This window comes from Thunnus thynnus, chromosome 11, assembly GCF_963924715.1.
Source record: "Thunnus thynnus chromosome 11, fThuThy2.1, whole genome shotgun sequence".
Lineage (NCBI taxonomy): Eukaryota > Metazoa > Chordata > Actinopteri > Scombriformes > Scombridae > Thunnus > Thunnus thynnus.
In genome coordinates, this window is record NC_089527.1 from 13,148,717 (window position 1) to 13,169,760 (window position 21,044).

Consider the following 21,044-nt stretch of genomic DNA (forward strand, 5'->3'; position numbering starts at 1 on the left):
TATATTTTATAGAGAGGTACAAATCTTACTATATTTCATAATGAAAAGTTTATTTACACAATTTACACATTTCTCACGCCATCAACAATTAACCAACAACATATACACAATAAAAAAGTGTTTTACTACTTCCAAGGCTGCCATTAAAAAGATGCATCATGTGTTGCCTGCTGTTTATTGAATCTCACTGTGTTCTGACTGACACGTGAGTTGTTGTGTTAGTGTCTGCTGGAAGGATTTGCTTTTGTGTGTAAAAACGAACGGCTGTGCCAACCAGTGTGTTGATAGAGTTGACTGTGTGAAGAGTTTTGAAGAGGTGGACTAAGTATTGAACTATGTATGTAACCAATTGTAAAAAAACTATAACGTCAGATAAGATAAGACTTTATTGATCTCCAGAGGGGAAATTTGCATGTTACAGCAGTGCAGGAAATGGATAAGAACTAGGAGTAATAAATGCAAACAAAATAAGAAGTCAAGTAAATGGAATTCAATCTATATACCTTATATACATTGTGAACATTACAATACTTAGGCTATATACATGGCCAGCCTTGTGGATTGTAGAAATAAAAAAAAGTTGTGCAAAATACTAGCTAGCTATAGTTGTAGTGAATATGTTTATATTATATAGGTGAAGTAGTGAATACAAAAACATGAAACCAAAGTGTTGTCAGTTATTTATGAACTATCCTTTATCCAGTTTTTGTAGTGTAAAGAAATATTGACAAGCGCTGTTTTGTATGCAGTCAAAGCAAATAAAGCAGACAAGGTGAGGACATATGTGAACCTGACAGTCAGACACTGGAAACAGAGATAGAGTGGATCCTCTTTCTTTCACTATCGCCTCACGAGCACACTTATTTTTCCCATCGCTGTATTTATAGAAATCGTCATTTACAACATGTGTGACGATAGCACATTAACAGAAAACAGTTAGGCATCATAATGAAACAAAGACAACATGAAGGACATGACTTCCTTTTCAGTTTGTTGATACAGTCAACAAGGGAACAGGACAAAGGTTAAAAGTAATAATATTTAAAAAGCTAGAAAGATAACAGAAAAACAAGGCAATAAAATCAGATTTCTTTAAAAAAAAATCTTGGAGCATACTAACTGTATGTGCCCATTTCTCAATGTTTACAAGCTGGGGATGCTCAAAATACTTTCTAAATTCAATCAGGAAAAGTTCAAACATTGGGTGAGACCTTGAGGACTTGGATTAATGGATGTGGACTTTTCCCAGTTAAATATATACGTTTACAGTCCGTTGAACTTCCTGGTGTTTGTTGTCATAGTATAGTATTACATCCTATTGGCTTCCAGCTTAATTGAGTGGTGGGTTTGAGTGTATATTGAGTGTATACCGACACTCATAAAATAGATGTTCAGTCGTGTCTTCTTCACTGCTACATAAGTCACATTTGTAATAATTATCGATATCCACAGATCTTGAAACGAAGCATCTCTGACATACAGCAGCTGCAACAGGTGTGGCACCGCCGTCATTTTTGTCCCTGCCGGGCTTCCATCGCAGAGCGACAACACTGAACTGCCAAAGGCAACTTCTGCTTCCACTGCGCTGCACTGATTTGAATATAAAAAGATCACATACCTCAGGAGTGCTGCCGTGACAGTTTCACACAGTTGTTCGGACTTGTTGAGGCTTCCCCGCATCGCAAATCTCCGCGACTTTCTACCTTATCTAAGTACAAACTGACGGTTGGTAAGTTTAGTTAGCACCTTTAGCTGCAGTAGCATGAAGCTAGCCAACTTCAGCTAGCTGTAGCGCTATATAAACAAACGCAAACTCATGTTTAAATTAAATGGTAAATAACATGTAATGAAGCTAAAAAAGAAAGGAAACTAAGCAAGAAAGGCGTGTAAAGTTATAATAATGTCTGTAAATATTTACTCGTTGACAGAACACGTCTGTCAGGCTATTATTAGCTAATCTATCAGGTCTGTGTGTAATTTACTTTAATGTATTTTTAGTGATTACTGGCTGTGTGTTTCCATAGATACAGACACAGACGACCACTGTGCGGATTAGCTTTCGACTTAATGTTAATGTCAGCTCGTAAGAAACATGTAGCAGCACAAAAAATTCTAAAGGTTTTACTGGGCATTGAGTGGTTGTTGTGACATGTTAGTGGTGCCATTACAGATCATAATAATCCAGCAAAGATCAAAAGAAACCATCCCCGCTCCCAGTGGTTTATTCTGGCAGTGGTGGAAGAAGTATTTAGATCCTTTACTTAAATAAAAATAAAGTGTTAGCAGCAGACTGTACTTAAAATATTAAAGTAAAAGTACTCATTTCCTCCCTGTGACTAATATGTTATTATATATGACATCAGTAGATTATTAATACTGAAGCATCAGTGTGTAAGCAGCATGTTGCTGTTGTAGCTGCTGGAAGTGGAATTACTTTGAATTACTTTATATACAGTTAGCTACTTTAGTCCAGTGGTTTCCAACCTAGGGGTCCGGCCCCTCTAAAGGGTCACCAGATAAATCTGAGGGGTCGTGAGATGATTAATGGAGAGGAAAGTAGAAAAGTTGTGATACACAAATCTGTTTTCAGTTTTTGGACTTTTTCTCTAAAAAACATTTATTGAAGTGAAACCATGTGAGAAGTTTAGAGGGAAAAATCACTATTTAGTGGAGTTTTTAACAACTCATAGACATCTGAAATGTGACCCCGACTACACACTGCTTTTTGTAAGATGTCAAAAGCCAAGAAGGTTGGAAACCACTGGTTTAATCTTTAACAATGTGTTGTATTTTAAAAGCTTGTTATATTATCCATTGTGTCAAATCTTCATCTGAAAAGTAACTAAAGCTGTTAAATAAATGTAGTGGAGTAGAAAGTACAATATTTCTCTCTGAAATGTAGTGGAGTGGAAGTATAAAGTAGCATCAAAAGTACAAGTACCTCAAAATTGTACTGAAGTACAGTACTTAAGTAAATGTACTTTTTTACTTTCCACCACTGCAACTTCGAAATAGTTTCACAATATAATTTTAACTCAAGGTTACTGAGGTTATGACTGTAAGATGCAGTTGAAAGCACCGGAAAAACCTGGACCTTGAGTTAGATAATTTTGTCAAACTAATATCATGATATTAACAAGCATCATTTGCACTGTACACTTAATGATATGGTTGATTAAATTGATGTTCAGTGCATCGTAACAACAATGATAAGGTGGGTAAATATTCCCTGTGATCAGTCAAACAAGTTTCAGTATTGATTTTTGTAGCATACTAGTATGAAATGAAAGCTTATCCTCTCTTGATGATTGAAAATCAGTTTCAACATTTCATCATTTACTTTGGAAACAGTCAGCACTATTGTCCTCTAAATTAAGTGACCTGAATAATGCTAGTTATTATTGTACATGTCAGACATAATGTCAAGTCAAGTAATACACATATTTACTGTGTTATTTTGACAGGTGATTCTTAGAAAACAAGCACCTGAAACCAGATGAACCACAGAGGCGTCAAAACAGGAAAGATGACTCAACTGTCTTTTGCAAACTGATTTATTCTTGGAAGTGAACTGAAGACGAGAGCTTTGGAAAAATGTTAATAATGATGCCTTCACTGACCTGCGGAACAGATAATCTGAAGTGATGGAGAACAGAGAGGAGAGGTAAACACACACACACACACACACACACTCTTGTGCTGCCCCTGTCCTGATTATATCTCCTCACTAACCTGTTTCCACTGGAAACATGTTGAATACGAAAGCAAGATGCCACTGAAATCGTGTTTCCTTTCATCTGGGCAAGATGTGAGATTATATCGACCACTGAGCTCTCTCAGTGTATAACAGTCAAGTAAAGTTGCAACAATTGGTCAATTAATAATTTAGTTGATTGACAGAAAATTAAGTTCCAACTGTTTTGATAATCAATTAATCATTTTGAGTCATTTTTTAAGAAAAAATGAAATGCCAGAATTCTCTAGTTCCTTTAGTCCTCTATGATAGTAAACTGAATATCTTTGGGTTGTGGACTGTTGGTCGGGACAAAACAAGATGTTTTAGGTTGCATCTTGGGCTTTGGGGAACAGTGATTGACACTTTTCACCAATTTCTAACATTATAGACCAAACAACTAATTACTAAGGGAGATAATAATGGACAGATTAACTGATAATGAAAATAATTGCTAGTTGCAGCCCTACAATTAAGCTTTAATTGCTGTATATAATGACTTTCATACCAGTAGTGCATTTCATGTACAAGTGACAAACTAATCACAGTTGTTTGTTGTTTGTTGGTTTTATATGTTTATGTTTAAATGGTCAGCCTCAGTCAGTATCAGTCAGGCTTTACTGAATGCGTTTCAGCAGTTATTGAGGTTTTGAGAATTTAAACTTAAAATGCGACAAATTAAATTTTTGTAATTTTTGATAATCAGCTTCATAACAAGATGGCTGAACTCCATGATGGCCGGTTGCTTTAATGTGATGAAATATCAAACTCACAATGAAAGAGTGTTCATTCAGTGTTATACCTCAGTGTTGCAGCTCTGCTATATATTTGTGTCCAGTTCAGTATTGAATGAATGAATGAATAGTTTTATTTTTGTATCATTTACATGACCCATCCCTCATGGGATTATTCAGGCATATTAACTAACAACAAACCAAACATTCCAGCATGTAAACCCACCATTATCCAACAGCACAATACATCAACACCATTCAAACATAAACATAAACCTCCCACAACTAACGCTCCAGGAGATATATCCCACAATGGAAAAACAACAAATATATAAACAGCCCCATGAGCACAAAACACAACACACAAATCCAAACAAAACAAAATCTGCATCCATCAATGCCAAACACTGTATGAAACAGTGTTCTCTGCATGTCTTCCAGCAAAATCCAGCTGAATCAGGTGCTTCTTAGTTCAAAGACAGCAGACTTCCAGAGAACAAAAGAGACTGGAGGACGCCGATTAATTCACAGCCTTTAATTGTGCAAACAGACTAACGTTTCAACACAACTGTGTCTTCAGTCTTTGACTCTGGTGAAGACACATTAATGTCAAAACGTCTGTTTGCATAATTAAAGGCTGTGAATTAATCGGTGTGCTCCAGTCTTTTGTTCTCTTGGTGCCAAACACTGTATATTTGATCCACTTCATAGACCGATAGTTTGCAACCTATATAGAGAATAGAGTCTGAGGAATTTTATCTATCATATGTCACTTTTCTCCTCCAATCCCATGCTTTAGAAATATATTCAGAAAATGCAAAGACATTATCAAAAAAGTTTCAATTAAAGCTCAACAATATTGAACAATATTTGTCATAAATCATGATGTAAAGGACATAAGAGAATGAAATTATATCTGTATCTTCTAGTTTCAGTATATAGTGATAATAAACCTCATCTGCGCACAGAGTGATCTCTGACTTAGGAAAATTATACATATTTTCACATTTGTAATCTTTCTGAAATAAAAAATAAGTTGTCAGTTTAGGCTTTTGCCAGATATCAGTGTTGTCTACACTGTTGGCGTTCAGGTATTTACAATGTTTTTCTCCTTCCTCGACACATAACTGCATGTCTGGGCCTGAGCTGAACAAAACAATTAGTGGTTGATGGATGAATTAGATGGAATTTAATCTGTCGTTCAGATAATTGTCTTTCGTGTCACGGATGCCTGAAAAAATACTTTAAAGAAGAAATGTCTGGTTGTGTCTGGGCCGGGCTGGTGATTGTTAGGTTCAGCCATAACTGTCAGCTTAGGTTGAGGGCAGGTTATGTCTAAAATTTCAGGCTCAATTCAGGGTAATGTTAGTAATAAATTTTGTGTGGGTTATTGCAGCCCTGCTGATGAGCGGGCCCCCACACCCCCAGAGCGAGGACTGCTCCACATCTGGAAATCAGGGGGCCCCAGTGAGCAGCTTTGCCCTGAGAGAGTGCTGCAGTCCAAGTGCGTCCTGCAGGTCGCGCTGGGAGAACACCATGGACTCCTGCTATCACAGGGTGAGAGAGAGTGTGGACATTATATTGTGTTTGAAATCCCCTAATCTAGGTATTAATAGTATTTGTGGTTCAGAGTTCTTCTCTCTAGATAAACAAGTTCTTTCCAAAAACAGCACCAGAGGAACATCTTCTATTTTATCCATATCGCAAAGGATGATTTTTCTTTTGCGTGCATCTGTAGCTGCAGATTGAAACCAAGTTGCTCGTGTGAACTGAGCTTGCTGTGGTTATATCATTACATCTTCAACAATTACATTCCTCCCATTCACAATAAACCATAAAAACATTTCTACCCTTAGCTACAAGATCAAAATTAGCCATTTCCACTCAGTTGTTGCCATCTTCCAGGTGGTCAGGTGTATTCTTTCGGTGAGCTGCTGTGGAGAGGTCTGAGCGTTCCAGTTTCTGCTCCGGTGCTGGAGGAGTCCCTGCTGGGGAGGACGGTGGTCCGTGTGGCTGCCGGCGGTTTCCACTGTGGGGCGGTGAGCGAACAGGGAAACGTCTACATGTGGGGGGAGAACACTGCAGGACAGTGTGGGCTGACCGAGAGGGGCACAACCGCAAACATCACAGGTTGGTCAACACTTTCCTTTCTCACTTTATTCTTTCATTCCTTCCTACTTTCCCTTGAGTCGTCTTCCCTCCTCACCTCCTTCTTCCTTCAGCGCTTCTATATTCTTCCTCAGTCTTTCCTCACTTCCTTCCTTCTTTCTTTCCCTACATCCATTTAGAGAAATTTAGAGTTTATTCTAAACACATGGTCCTTCTTCAAATTTTCCTTTTCTTTTCACTTATTTGTTTATTATTAAATTTTTTTGTCAGTTATTGTGTCATTGAAGGCTATATACTGTAGCCGTGTAAAGTGTGTTGTACCTGATCTGAAAAGATGTTAATACATGCCAGGACAACATAAGCTATCTAAAAACCACAAGAACTCTGACCCGTGTGCTCAGGCAGGTCTGTGTATTTTTTGGTGCTCGTAGAGCTTGTTGGTGGTGAGGTCAACATGGAGCAGATTAAAGATCTAATACTTTCCACTTCATGACACTTACAATAAGATTGTAACAGATGCAGCTGTGGTAACAGAAAATGTGGAAATAATCAAAGTTAGATTATAAAAAGTATCAGAACGATATGTCTACTTTTGTTGTAAAATCCCCTCAAACAGCCTTTAGACTCTTTATATGTATGTGTTTGACACTTTGCTTTGTGCTAGTTTCAGAACCGTGTCCTGTCACTGTGGTGGACAATGAGGTCGTTCCTCCAGTGGTGGTTCGGGTTGTGGATCTGGCCTGTGGACGTGAGCACAGCCTGGCTTTGTCAGCCCAGAATGAGCTGTGGGCTTGGGGCAGTGGCTGCCAGCTTGGCCTGGTCACAAACACCTTCCCTGTATGGAGACCGCAGAAGGTATGCTTGTGTAAGACTAAATGGATTGACAGAACAGTATATTTTTATAATTTATCATTTTCTATTTCTGGCCCAGGTGGAGCACTTGGCAGGCAGACATGTGATCCAGGTAGTCGCTCTTCCTGATATCTTCATTGCTGCATTAAAAGTACAGAAATAAGATGTTGTTTCCAGTATTACTGTTTATTTCCCACAGGTGGCTTGTGGTGCCTACCACAGCCTGGCTCTGGTTCGGAGTTTACCTCAGCAGAACTACACTACGCAGAAACCCCCGGAGAAGAAGGAGCAGGGTCAGTCACCTCGCTACTCATCTACAGAGAGGGAGGAGCCCCTTGCAGTTGATGATGCTCACTACTGTCCACTGGGAGTGGAGCTAACTGAAGTCATGACAGCCGAGGTAAACATACCGTGAGACGAAGAAATTGAAGAAATCTGGTGATGAAAACCACACTCAAAAAATGAACACAATTAGTAGTATAAAATTGTCTCTTTACATCATATCCAGCTTCAACATCCTAGAATCTGTCATTTCTAGAAGAGAAATTACAGAATCTGGAGGTTGTAAAAATGTCATTGATTGATTTTTAAACTAGTCATTGTTGTGATGTGGTGCTATGTGGGATCTTTGAGATATGTTTCAGCAGCTATAGCACTACATCATACTGTTCCTTTCTACATGTATCGGTGCTCATTTAAATGATTTTGAGTGTTTTCAGCACTGGTTGATCCTCTTCTTTGGTGTCTATTCCCAGATGTCTCCCAGAAGAAGAAGACCCAGACAGAGGCTCCGACCTGGGGGAAGATCTGCTGGCAGCAGCCCTGGGTCTGGAGCTGGTCTATGTCCATACTCTGAAGACGGCAAATCTAACACTATACAGTACAGTATTACGAATATTATGGTTCTCCCTTTTATTTTTTCAGTTTTAACATTTTTGCATTTCATGTTCTTCTCATATTTTCATTTATCTCTGTTCCTTTCCTCCATTGCAAAACAGGGAGAATCTTCCCGCTGGCACCAAGCTGGAGTCCGAAGGGCACGCTGACCCTCTAACCCAGACAGACGGCAGCCCTAAATCCCAACCACTGTCAGGCTGGACAGCCAACAAGAACTCCTTTAATGACGAGCTCGAGCTTCAGAACCTCCTCCAGAAGCTGTCTGGTCACTCATTAGAGATGCGACATGCCAGCGGACCTGGAGATACCGACTCACTGAGCAGTCAGACTTCAGGTTAGTGATGTATCTGTTCCCTTTTCCTCTGTGCAGTCCTATGCTCTAAAGTTTGTTCCTTTGCATGTTTGTTCTTTTATATTTATATATTTCTCATCTCTTTATCCATAGGTGTGTTCTTTTGTTTTTTGTTCTTAGATTTATGTGATCTGTTCTCTTTGTTGTCCTAGCTATTTGTTAATAGTAGTTAGCTCATTTGTTCACTTCATTGTTTGCTTGTTACTCTGTTCTTTGCAGATTTTTAGTATTTAATTTATTTTATCGCTACTGTTTTTCTTCCCTTCTCTCCATTCATCTTTCCGTCCAGATGACAGCTATGTTTCTTCAACTCCTTCCACGGATATTTTCACTTCCAGTTACAAAGACGACATGCCGATTAAGAGTCAAACTAACAAGTAAGACCAAGTTTAGTTGACAATGAAGCACTTTTATTTGGACAAGAAAGTCTAAGAAAATTGTCAATCATGTTGTAATCTATGCTGTGATAAAATAAGTTGTAGAGGTACAATCAAGAAAGAGAGCCAATAGCACTGAGGATGAATAGGAATGTGTTGGGTATTACAAGGAGAGGAGTCAAGCATGAATTAGCTCTGTATGCAGACGACTTACTTCTGTTCTTGGCAGACCCAGATAAATCCATTCCCTAAGTATTGAATATATTGGATGCATTTGGTAATATATCAGATTATAAGGTGAACTTCAGTAAGAGCAAACTTATGCCTGTTAATGCAGCAGCCAAGATTTTCCCCCCTCACTAGGTTTCCATTCAAGATCTCCCAGGAGAAGTTAACTTTCCTGGGAGTCTGTGTTACTAAGAAATTTAATGACCTGTTTGACTTCATTTTCACCCCTTTACTTAAACGCTTGAAGCAAGATTTTCAGCATGTTGCTCTCCTCCCCCTTCCACTGGCCAGCTGCATAAACTGTGTCACAATGAATATTCTGCCTAGGTTTCTTTATCTCTTTCAGTGCATTCTCATTTTCATTCCCAAACCTTTTTTTCATTAACTTGACAGTATTATCTCCCAGTTTTTTTGGAACAGTAAGAACCCTAAGAGGGAAAAAGGAGATATTACAGAATCCCAAAAGCTTAGGTGGTATGTCCTTGCCCAATTTTCAGTTTTATTATTAATCTCCGCTTGATACTATATTGGACTTAACTTAAATCCCCTGACCCCATCCTGGCCCGGCTCCGCATTGAATCATTCTCCTCCGCCCCTTTATCATTGTCTGCTTTTTTATGTTTATCATTCACAGACCCACCCCCCAGGTGCAAAAATAACATTATTTTTGCCAACAGTATTAAATTTTGGAGGCAATTTATTTAACATTACAGGTTCCAACATCTCTCCCTTTTGGCCCCCCTTCACGCCAACCCACTGTTCCCTCCTTCCCTACAAGATAATGCTTTTGAATCATGGTGCAATAAGGGTGTTGCTTTTGTCAAAGATTTTTACGTAGATGGCGTTTTTGCCTCATTCAAGCAACTTATTGACCAGTTTGTTATCCCAAGATCTCACCGTTTCAGACACTTTCAGGTTAGGAACTTTGTGCGCAAGCGTTATCCTGATTTCCCCTCTATCCCTCCCTCTTCATCTATTGATGCTCTTCTAGACGTTGACCCTGATCTTAGAGGGGCCATCATTACAGTTTATAACCACCTTTTTGCACTACAATCACCTGTGTCTGTTACTTTATAAGCAGCCTGGTCCCAGAACATAGGTGGTGCTATAGGTGACCCAACTTTGAGAGCCCTTCTGACCAGAGTGCATTGCTTCTCTATCCGTGTCATACATGGGGTGATTCAATGCAAAATTGTTCATAGGACTCACTGGACCAGATGTAGACTGGCTAGATTTGATCCAAACATAGACCCAACGTGTTTTCGTCACCAAGCTCCTGCCACTCTTAAATTTGTCCTTGTCCTTCTTTTGCCCCTTTCTGGACATCAGTATTTGCAACAATCTCTCAAGTTGTTCCAAGCCCTTCTGAGCTTTCTCCTATTGCTGGTCTACTCTGTGTTCTCCCACGTGATAGCCTACTTCACTTCCCGCCTTCCAGCATGACTATTTTGTCTTTGTAACACTTTTGGCCAGACGACTCATATTACTCAGAAAAGTGGAAATGTGCCCTCCATTCATTTTTGTTTAATCATTGTGTAATAGGAACACACTGAAGGTCAATTTTCCCTCAATATCCACATGCCAAATTGACTCTCACCTACAGTGTATTTGCCACCTGATCCTTGACCTTCTCTCCTACAGTAGCGGTGGAGTGGCCGGGATCTACTCCTCCTCCTCCCCAGTGTGTTCGGAAGAGGTTCGGATTTATCTGGAGAAGGAGAGGCAGGCACTGCAGGGGCAGAAGAGCTCCAGTCTCACAGATATTAACCAGAAGGGGAAAACAGGACCAAACAGGAGACGCTCCCTGCCTGGAACACCCACTCATGGTAGGAATAGAAAGGGTCTGAACAAACGGATTGATAAAAACTCTTCATCTCAGACCTTTGAGTTCCAAAATTAAACAATGCAGCCCTAACTTGTAGATGTAAATACACTGATGAACTCAGTTTCCCTTTTACGTTACTTGGGTTAAAGTTCTAATATACTATTTACAAAAAATATCAGTAAGTACAGGAGATATGTTCTTCATTACGTGTCTTTCTCAAAGGATCTGAAGCCTGATGAATGCCACCTGTTCATGAGTAGGTGCACGTTCATGGGATTTGATCATTAGCATAATCCATGCCACCATATAAGGCTACTTGTTCTGCTCCGTTTCTGTGTCTCACTCACAGATTTATTACCAAGGAGTCAAACGAAGAGCAGGGTGACCGATTTTAATGTTATCTGCAACAGAAACATACAGTGCAATTTCTGTTTGTTTGCCTTTCCCTTTGACGCAGTTAACTGTAATGATTTCTCAATGACCTTATATTATTGTTAGCTCAAATCAGTTGAATGCACAGGCTCACATGATAAAATTGTATTTGATGTCTTTGGATTCAGTATTTGCTTTTTTGAGATAAGGTGACAATTAACTTATTATCAGGAGAAAATGAAAACAACTACACATATAACTTGTATTGCAGAAGCCATGAAACAATTATAAACCCTTCTCATAGCTCAACTAACCACGTACTCTTTATACATCCACAGGAGAAGTTATGAAGTGTATCACAACAGTGGAACAAAAATGCAGGCAGATGCATGTTGTAACCTTTACGGAAACTGGTGATTAAGAGACGCAGCAGACTAAGTTCTCCTCTGATTTGCCAGGACTCTCAGGAGTGTCAAAATGAAAGTGTCTCATCAATCACCACAAAACCACTCAGCACATAGACTTGTTTTCAGTTTTAGTAGTTTTAGTTAGTTGTCACGTCTTTGACAAACATGGCTAATAGTTTCTGTGTGCACCCTGCGTGAGACACATGGCTACGAACATGCACCACTTACTCTGCGAATCAGGCATGATGCACCTGTGCCTTGACATATGAAATAAATACCCATGAGTGGTGTAACATACTTGTAATCTAGCTGTCTGTTGACACGTGGCATTAACATGCGTCTCCACATGTGTCCTGAGTGACCACTTGTGATCGGATCTCACTTCTCTATATGCAAATAAACACGGACATCATTTCTGTTTTCAAAGACCAAATTCGTTCGTTATTCGTCCAAAGCTGTGTTCAACTTGTTTGATAACAGGATACATGTTTAGGATATATATGAATATTCCGCATCAAGAGAGAGAGAGAGGGAGAGATGCAGCGATCTCCCCGCAGCTGCGTGCGCATTTACGCACAAGACACAGCAGCATAACTTCATTGATTATTTAAATCTCCGACACGCCGACAGGATCAGTCAGGATCTAACCTTAATTAATGTTCTGCGATCTTCTACACATCCAACAGGTCATCTGTTACACACACAGTCCAGGTTCATACTGTTTGGAGTAAAGCAGCCGTCCTCTTGATAAATCCTGAGCTCCATTATGTTTAGCAGCGCAGCAAAACTAAAAACTGTCGTTATCAATTTGACAGGACAGAGGAAACTATCCAGCAAGGTTTAGCTTCTGAAATATTTTGTAGACAGACAAGCGAAAAATTAATGGTTTAATTTCTACTCTAATTGTCAATTTGAAGAGAGAAACCGGTTAGGGGAACGGGAAAAACAGGAAAAAACGGGAGGTGGATTATGTTTTTAATTCACATGAAAAACAAAATAATTTGTTTATCCTGTTATCAGACAAGTTGAACAGCTTTGGATGGAGGGTCCTGTGCCCAGTCTGCTGGAAAATAGAGGAGGTCAGTTGAATAGGCGGTCCTTAAATGTGGCCCAGGATGCATTGCGTTTACACTGCTAAAACAATGTGGCCACATGCAGCCTAGATCACCTCCAAATGTGGTCTGAGTGATCGGATCTCAATCCGTCCTCAATGCGTCTTGGGTCCATTTACACCTGTACTTAGAGCTGTCCACTTGTGATCGGATCACCCGAGACGGATGTTGATACCAGGTGTAAACAGGGCCATACATTGGGCCTCATGCAAGAACATTTTTGTATGCTTTTCCAAAATCTCTTTTTTTCTGTGAGGTTTGTTTGTACAATTTTTTCCAAGTCAGATTTACCAAACTCTCTTAACTGGACAATGGTTTGTTTTAGCCCGATGAATGCTATCTGTTCATGAGTAGGTGCATGTTCATGGGTTTGATCATTAGCATAATTCACGGCACCATACGAGGCTACCTGTTCTGCTCCGTTTCTGTGTCTCACTCACAAATTTGTTGAGTAAAAAGAAGAATTTCATCTTGCAGAGCTTTAAGTCCTGCTGTTAGAAATCAGCAGAAAAAAACATAACGAATTTAGCAGTGCCAGTGGTGGCGTTAGAGGACTCAAAACAATTAGAAAATATAAATAGTAGAGCAGTCAGCAGTGTGTCATCAGAACAGTGCTGAACTGTGACAGAAATAAAGAGGGAATATACCGTCTGCTAGAGCGGTCTAATATGAGAGGTGGTAAAGGAGGATATGACGGTCATGAAGGTATTAGATGAAATAATATTATATAACCTGCAGTAGGTGATTGATACACGTCAGGTGCAAAAGATGATACTGGACAAAGACCTGCATAAAGACCTTGAGGCAGCTGTCTGAGAGAATTTTCCTCCAACTATAAACAGAAGTTGCTGTGTTGAAATATTCAAATAAATATTATAAAATCTAAAAACCTCTCACTAAATTGGAAATCCATGATGATGATGACAATAAGATGAACTGAGTATTCATCTTGCACGAAGTTTGTCTTGAGAAAGAATCTGTTTGTATGAGTGGTTCTTGCATGAGGAAAGTCTGGCACCAGTCAAATTAACAATACCAGCAGACTCGCTGAAACGCAGAAGGATGACTCATTTTAACGTTATCTGCAACAGAAACACACAATGCAATTTCTGTTTGTTTGCCTTTCACTTTGACGCAAGGAACAGTAATGAGTTCTCAGTGACCTGATGTTATCAGCTCAAATCAGTTGAATGCGCATGCTCACATGATAAAACCATATTTGACTTTTTGAGATTAAATATTTGCTTTTTTGAGATAAGGTGACAATTAACTTATTATTGGGAGAAAATGAAAACAACTACACATATAACTTGTATTGCAGAAGCCATGAAACAAATATTATAAACCCTTCTCAACTAACCATTTATTCTTCAAGCATCCACAGGAGAATTTATGAAGTGTATCACAACAGTGGAACAAAAATACAGGCAGATGCATGTTTTAACCTTTTGGGAAACTGGTGATTAAGAGACGCAGCAGACTAACTTCTCCTTATCTGGTCTGCTAGAGTGTCACAATGAAAGTGTCTCAGCAGTCAGCACAAAACCACTCAGCATACAGACTATTTTTCAGCTCTAGTAGTTTTAGTTAGTAGTCATTTCAGTCTATTACACAACTCGTCTAATGCTGTCATTTTTTTAAAGTTCATTACATTAAGCTTCAGTTTGTTTTTTCTTCTATTTCTTCCTGCTTTCCTCTGATGTTGTTGGTGCTGTGATTTCCCGCTCTGTGCCTGCTTACCTCACCTTGACAGCTTCACCTTGCTCACTGTTTTAGCTTTGTGATTAACATTATTTTTTTCTTTCTTTCCTATCAACTGTGTGTATCTGTTACAGGAGTAAATAATGTTGTATTGAATTGGATTGCTGGATTTTTATGCCTCTGTGCTGGCAACAGCGTTATGTTCTTTGGTTGTCCGTCCATCCCATTTTCGTGAACACAATATCTCAGGAACACCTTGAGAGAATTTCTTCAGATTTGGCACAAACCTCCACTTGGGCTCAAAAGAACTTGAACTCCAGAATGAATACGCTAATTATGACAAAGTTTCACACAAATGTCTAATAGGATAAAATTATGAAGTGATGATGTGTTATATCTAAAAGGTCAATGGTCAACTTCACTGTGACATCATAATGTTCTGCAAAAACTCTTTTCTGGCCGTTATTCAACACCATAACTCAGGAACAGAAGGGGAAATTGTGACCATATTTCACATGTGGTCAGATTGGTCAAGCATTTGAACACATACAAGGAAAATACACTTAATACCTTTTATTAAATTCTTCACTACAAATATTAGATGAGTCTAGACAAACATGGATGTAAACTGCAACTTGACTGGTTGGCAGAGGCTTACAACAGCGAGGTGATAAAATGTTTAAAGTTGGTTCCAGAGGAGCTCACATAAGTCGTTAGGGTGTGCGGGTTATATGACCATGTCTGCTGTTTCCTTCATCATGCTGCTGTATGAGACACTTCATCTCTTTTCTCTGTTTCTTGTGGCTGTTTTTACTCCTGACGCATGAAGTTCATTTGCAGTCTTGACAGATGCTCAAATTTAACCAGTAGGTGATGGTTCAGTTGTTTGAAACAACATTGCAACCAGGATCTCACCATTAGATCATGTATTTTTCTTTCAGGGTCTCCACGGCGACGGCGCCCTTGTGCCTGCGGGCCACCGTCTGCGGGTCGGACTCAGGCTGCAGCCCCAGAGGAGGCAGGAGATATACTGCCGTCTCTGGAGACGGAAGTGTGGAGTTGGGGACGCGGGTCTGAGGGGCAACTGGGCCATGGAGATCAGCTTGCCAGGTCTGTTTACACACACACACACACACACACATAATATATCCCCCTTGTATAAACATATTCTTATACACTAAGACAGAAAACAGTATAGTACAATATTAATGTTTGATTAAATGACTGTATAATGACGATAAATTGATTTTAATGCAATAAATGTCATATTTATGACATTGAATGTGTTTTGCTAACTACACTCTATTTCTGTTCTACATAGAATAAAGAAAATCACAATGGACTATTTCATATGTAACATGTAATTTACCAACCCATAAAAGCTCTTTTATTATATACTTCTTTTATTGATCAGATATTATGTAATATAAATAAATGATGTGAAATGTAGTGAAATCCATGAGACTGGACTTAACTCTGTGTGTGTGTGTGTGTGTGTGTGTGTGTGTGTGTGTCTCCAGACTCCAGCCTCTGTGTATTAATTCTTTGACAAGCGAGGAAGTGATAAAAGTCGCCGCAGGGTCGCACCATTCGCTGGCTCTCACCGCTCAATGCCAGGTCAGACACAGACACACACACACAAACGAACAATGGCACTTCTATACTTGTGAGGACCCTCATTGACAGACAGAGTGTATTCTTTACATCCTTTTCCTTCACCATCACAACTACATGCCTTATTCCAACCCTCACACTGACCTTACCTAAACCTGAGAGCTTAAAACGTCTTAAAAAGACTGGCCAAAATGTCCTCACCCTCTGGTTCCAAAATTCAAATTGGTCCTTGCAAACATAGACATACTTACATACACACACACACACACACACACAGACACACACACACACACAGACACACACACACAGACGAACTAACTGCTCTCGTGTGTCGCAGGTGTACTCGTGGGGCAGCAACATGTGTGGACAGCTCGGTCATATCAACAGTCCTGTCACTGTCCCGCAACAGACTAAGGTACAGAAATGTCTATTCTTTTATTCATTCAGTCATTCACACTCACTTCACTTGTTTCACACGTTCAGTCATATATTAATTGTGAAACCATTTGTTAATGGTTTATATACTGTTTATAAATGCTACATAATGGGACTTAGAATCAAGTGTGACCAATTAATAAATGTATTGTTTATTGTAGTGATGGTTCTAATGGTGGTTGTAATTACAGTAACACAACTACAAAAAGTCAGTAAACGTCCTAATAGCACTCTGTGTTTTGTCTCTGGACGGCCACCATAGCTGTCTGATGGTCTTCGGGCGTGGGACGTGTCAGCCGGTCAGAGCCACTCCCTCCTCTTGGCTGACGGAGACTGTGTCCAGCCTGTCCTGTTGTACTGCGGCCAGCAGCAAGAGACGAGCTCATACCAGAGTCAAAGGTCGTGCCAGAGGTCACCTAACAGAGCAGAGAGTTACACAGTCAGACCCACCCTGCTGCCTTTCTGCGTGGAGGTTCGTAGGTCCAAATCACAACTGTTGTTTTTTTTGTTTTGTTTTTAATCTTTCAACAAGACTGACAGCGAAAAAGTGTTCTTTTTAAGAAACGACATGTGTGGCGCTGGCAGGGATCATCACAACAGACACAGATATGTTTACATTTTCAGCTAGAGGAAATAAACAGAACAAAAATGGAAAGTCAAAGAAAGTTGATGAAAAAAATGTTTAAAACAACAGAGAAAAACCATAAAATACTGGAATGATGGATTATGGAAGAGAGAAGAAGTCACTTTAGTTTTGAAACCAAGCTCTGAGATGTTGGTTATGATTAAATCTGAAAAAAAGTACAAAGTGCCAATGCAATTTTATTAATACATAGTACAACAAAAAATAAACATCAAAGACACATTTAAGCATTAATCATGTTAATGTTACTGCGTTCTTATTATGAGTAGAGAAGTTCAAACCTAATATAAGCCTCACCAAAGCCTCACCAACCTCCACACACACCTGTAATCTTCACCAAAACATCTCCACGCTGTAACTATTAAAAACTTTTGTTTCTTCTCTGTGTGTGTGTGTGTGTGTGTGTGTGTGTGTAGATGGGTTACGTTAGCAGGGTGTGCAGCGGTGGTCAGAGCTGTGCAGTGCTGGCAGATCACAACGTCATGGGTTTCATCTCAGCCATCCATGAACTGGCTTCCAGAGAGAGACAGTTCTACTGCTGGCTGAGCAGCGTCAGGAAGCTGCTCATGACCCCGCTGTTTAACAGAGGTGAGAGGGTGTCTGCTCTTTATCCTTCTTTGATTATTACCACTAATTCCTGTGGTGCTGATTTTCTAACAGTTGAGAAAAACGTTACTAAGATACATATTTAAAGTGTTTAGTGGGTGTTCAGGCTTAAAAACAGCCCTTTGATAAAATGGTGGAGACGTGTTGTTCAGGTGAGACAGTGAAATACAATCCAGGAAGTCAAGTTGGAATGACAGAGTGTATTAAAGGGGACGTATTTTGCACATTTCGAGGTCTGTGTTTATATTCTGGGGCTCATGGAAGTTTCAAAAAACTCCTTATTGAATGACCTTCGCAACAAAGGCTAAGGTTGTCGATACAATCAGATCATCATGAGGAGGAAGTAAAGGTGACACTGAAAGGCTTTTGACTTACACAGAGCATTTTAACACATGTTAAAAATAACAGAAAATCACAAAAAGCACAACACCAGAGGTTTATAACACTCACAACTCCGGGAAGTTATTTTACTAATAGTATGATAATAGTAAAACATTTTGCAATTTTAAAATTCTGTTTATATTTACTTTTTGGGTGTGAATTATTGAGTAGAGTAAAGCAGACAGCAGTCCATAATAATGAATAGTTTGATTGTGTGTCTTCTACCCTTTTCCTCTCAAATGTAAATGAAAACATGTGTGTGTCTGTGTACTTTCTACCCCACAGAGAGCGCGAGTCCGTCGTTAGGTGAGCCGTGCACTCATCTCTTCTTCTCTCTCTGTGAGCGTCTTGTTCGTCTGAGCATCCTGATCGGTCGACACTCCACGTCACTCAGCTACTTCCTGCATGATGTGCAGGGCCGTGATGTCACTTCCCTTCCCCTGCTGACGCACACTGAACACTTCTTGGACGTTTATAAAGAGTAAGGTTCAACTTTTTGTCTCGGCATAAAATGATCTTTACTGAACGGTATCGGATAAAAGTTTGGACACATTTTCTCATTAATGGGAGTGTGTCCAAACTTTTGACAGTTTCTGTATTTTCTCAAATAAGTTTAGGACACACATCCTCATATTTTAAAGGTTGTTTGTATATTTTATTGTAGTTTTTGTTTGTTTTCAGTTCCTCTGCTCTTGCAGTTTTCAGTTCTTTTAGTTTGTTTCATTCCCAGTTTCACTGTCATGTTTTTCTCTTGTTTTTACTATGAATTTGACGTGATTCATCCCACTTTACGTCTGTGGGTAGAATAACTGCCAGTTTTTACAGAAACGATCATTGTCTCATACAACAGAAAGCAATTCAAAGGCAAATACTATAGCTCTAATTGTTTTACATATGATGATATTTATGATTATATTTAACAGCCATAAACAAGTTTGATTAAATACCAGCTCATATTCTTTGCCTCAATGTTAAAATCACATCATGTCCACTGTAATAACAGTGTATACTGTACCTGTACTGCATTTGACTGCATACGTCTGTATGAATACTATGTTTTATTTTGAACTGTGAATGAATTTTCCTGAGTTTCACAACTCATGCAGTTGCAGCTCTCTGGGCTCGTTTGGAACAACTTGAGAAATCTGTCACATGGGTGTTTATGCTGTTTTCAAACCAAGAGTTTGTTCGTCTGGTACGAATCACTAGATGAGTCGCTAAACCTGTTGCATTTTCCACCTGGTCTGGTTTCTTTTCATGTTGAAAAAATTCAAACAAACCAAAATGCATCCTTAAACTCCATGACAGAGTGTTGACTAGATGTATCTGCAGCAGGAGCAAGACTGAAGAGGAAGAAGATCTGCCAAAATATCAATAAGGCAACATACTTTGTTGCTAGTCCAGGTCGGCCCTCGATTCATTCTCCCACTAGCTGCTAGCAACTGTTGATTTAGCTCATCAGCATCCCAGCATGCAAAGCAACACTTTGTAACCACTTCCTCTAAAGGATCTTGATATGGTTGTTTTGGTCCACACTTGAGTACGATTGCTGTGTTCAGATTTATCCAAACCAACTGCAACAAGCAGGAAAACTAACCAGAGTCCGATTCAACCGGACTGAACAAGACAGGTTTGAAAACACCCTAAAACATAAACCAGTAAGGTTTGATTTCAGAGCCAATAAAGCTACAAAGTTTCTGTTGACAATAGATAGTGAAGGAGTGATGAAAATAATTCCTTTCAACATGTCAACAATAGTAAGAACACCACTGATATGATGTAACTGTAATAATAACAGCACAGTTGGTCTGACATTGTGAATTAAAATAAAAATCCCAATAAAAATCTCTCTTTCTCTCCGTCCAGGTATTGTTCTTCAGTAGGTGACTTCCAGGTGATGGGTGGATTCCAGTCACTCCATAAACTCTCACTGTAAGCTCCTTTTTTTTTCATTTTATGTCCTCACTTGAGGAGTCCCGCTTGCCTCATTTTTCCCTGCACCCCAAAAATGTAGAGACATTAATGTGCGCTCTCCAAGTCCCACCACAAAGGGCTCCAACAACAGAACGAAATCTGAGTCCGAGCAGGAAAAGATTCAGATTTAACAACTTCCTGTGCAGCAGGAAATATTAAAACAGACAATTTGAACTAAAAGCAAACACATATTTAGATGAAAGTGCTCAAGATAATTGAGTCCGAAGAGAGTTTAAAGTTTGTCTTTCTCTGTCTGTCTGTGTCCAGTGAGTGTTTAGGTTCTCAGCAGAAGATACTCGCTCAGCTCTGTGTATCAAACAAGTCTGCCGGTGATGATGTTGATCTGGTGTCGTTGTTGTACTGGCCTCTGCAGCAACTCCACCAGTATGGCCGAGTTCTGCTTAAACTGGCAGCCTGCTATGATGTGGTGAGGGTGAAACACTCTCTCATCACGCTTCTTTTTTCACTCAAACACTCTTTTACTTCTTGTTCATCTCTCTTTCACTTTCTCTCAACTCTCTGTATTTCCCATCATTGAGTAATTTTGGCTGTATTGTAAGTATTACTGTCAGTGTAATAATCAGAGGATTATCCAGCCTTGGCAGAGATAGAGATAAAGAGAGTTCTTTAAATTAAGAACTTAGTCCTCATTATATTTACTTTGTGGACTAGAAAATGTTCCTCAACCTCTT

General features: G+C 39.4%; 1 protein-coding gene across 3 annotated transcripts in view; it reads left to right on the plus strand.

Annotated features, from left to right (window-relative positions):
• The first annotated feature begins 1,519 nt into the window (after positions 1–1,519).
• Positions 1,520–21,044, plus strand: part of LOC137192489 (alsin-like) — a 41,099-nt gene continuing 21,574 nt past the window's right edge. For 2 of the 3 annotated variants that reach the window (XM_067603226.1, XM_067603228.1), the window contains exons 1-19: positions 1,520–1,729; positions 3,465–3,664; positions 5,864–6,024; positions 6,373–6,597; positions 7,241–7,431; positions 7,508–7,540; positions 7,628–7,828; positions 8,184–8,308; positions 8,427–8,659; positions 8,967–9,054; positions 10,924–11,108; positions 15,641–15,809; positions 16,220–16,316; positions 16,651–16,728; positions 17,011–17,220; positions 17,808–17,979; positions 18,664–18,859; positions 20,245–20,310; positions 20,620–20,779. In XM_067603226.1, the coding sequence (XP_067459327.1) occupies positions 3,645–3,664; positions 5,864–6,024; positions 6,373–6,597; positions 7,241–7,431; positions 7,508–7,540; positions 7,628–7,828; positions 8,184–8,308; positions 8,427–8,659; positions 8,967–9,054; positions 10,924–11,108; positions 15,641–15,809; positions 16,220–16,316; positions 16,651–16,728; positions 17,011–17,220; positions 17,808–17,979; positions 18,664–18,859; positions 20,245–20,310; positions 20,620–20,779 (2,610 nt within the window). In that variant the 5' untranslated portion in view covers positions 1,520–1,729; positions 3,465–3,644. The remainder of the gene's footprint in view (positions 1,730–3,464; positions 3,665–5,863; positions 6,025–6,372; positions 6,598–7,240; positions 7,432–7,507; positions 7,541–7,627; positions 7,829–8,183; positions 8,309–8,426; positions 8,660–8,966; positions 9,055–10,923; positions 11,109–15,640; positions 15,810–16,219; positions 16,317–16,650; positions 16,729–17,010; positions 17,221–17,807; positions 17,980–18,663; positions 18,860–20,244; positions 20,311–20,619; positions 20,780–21,044) is intronic. The other variant, XM_067603227.1, reaches the window with a different exon arrangement.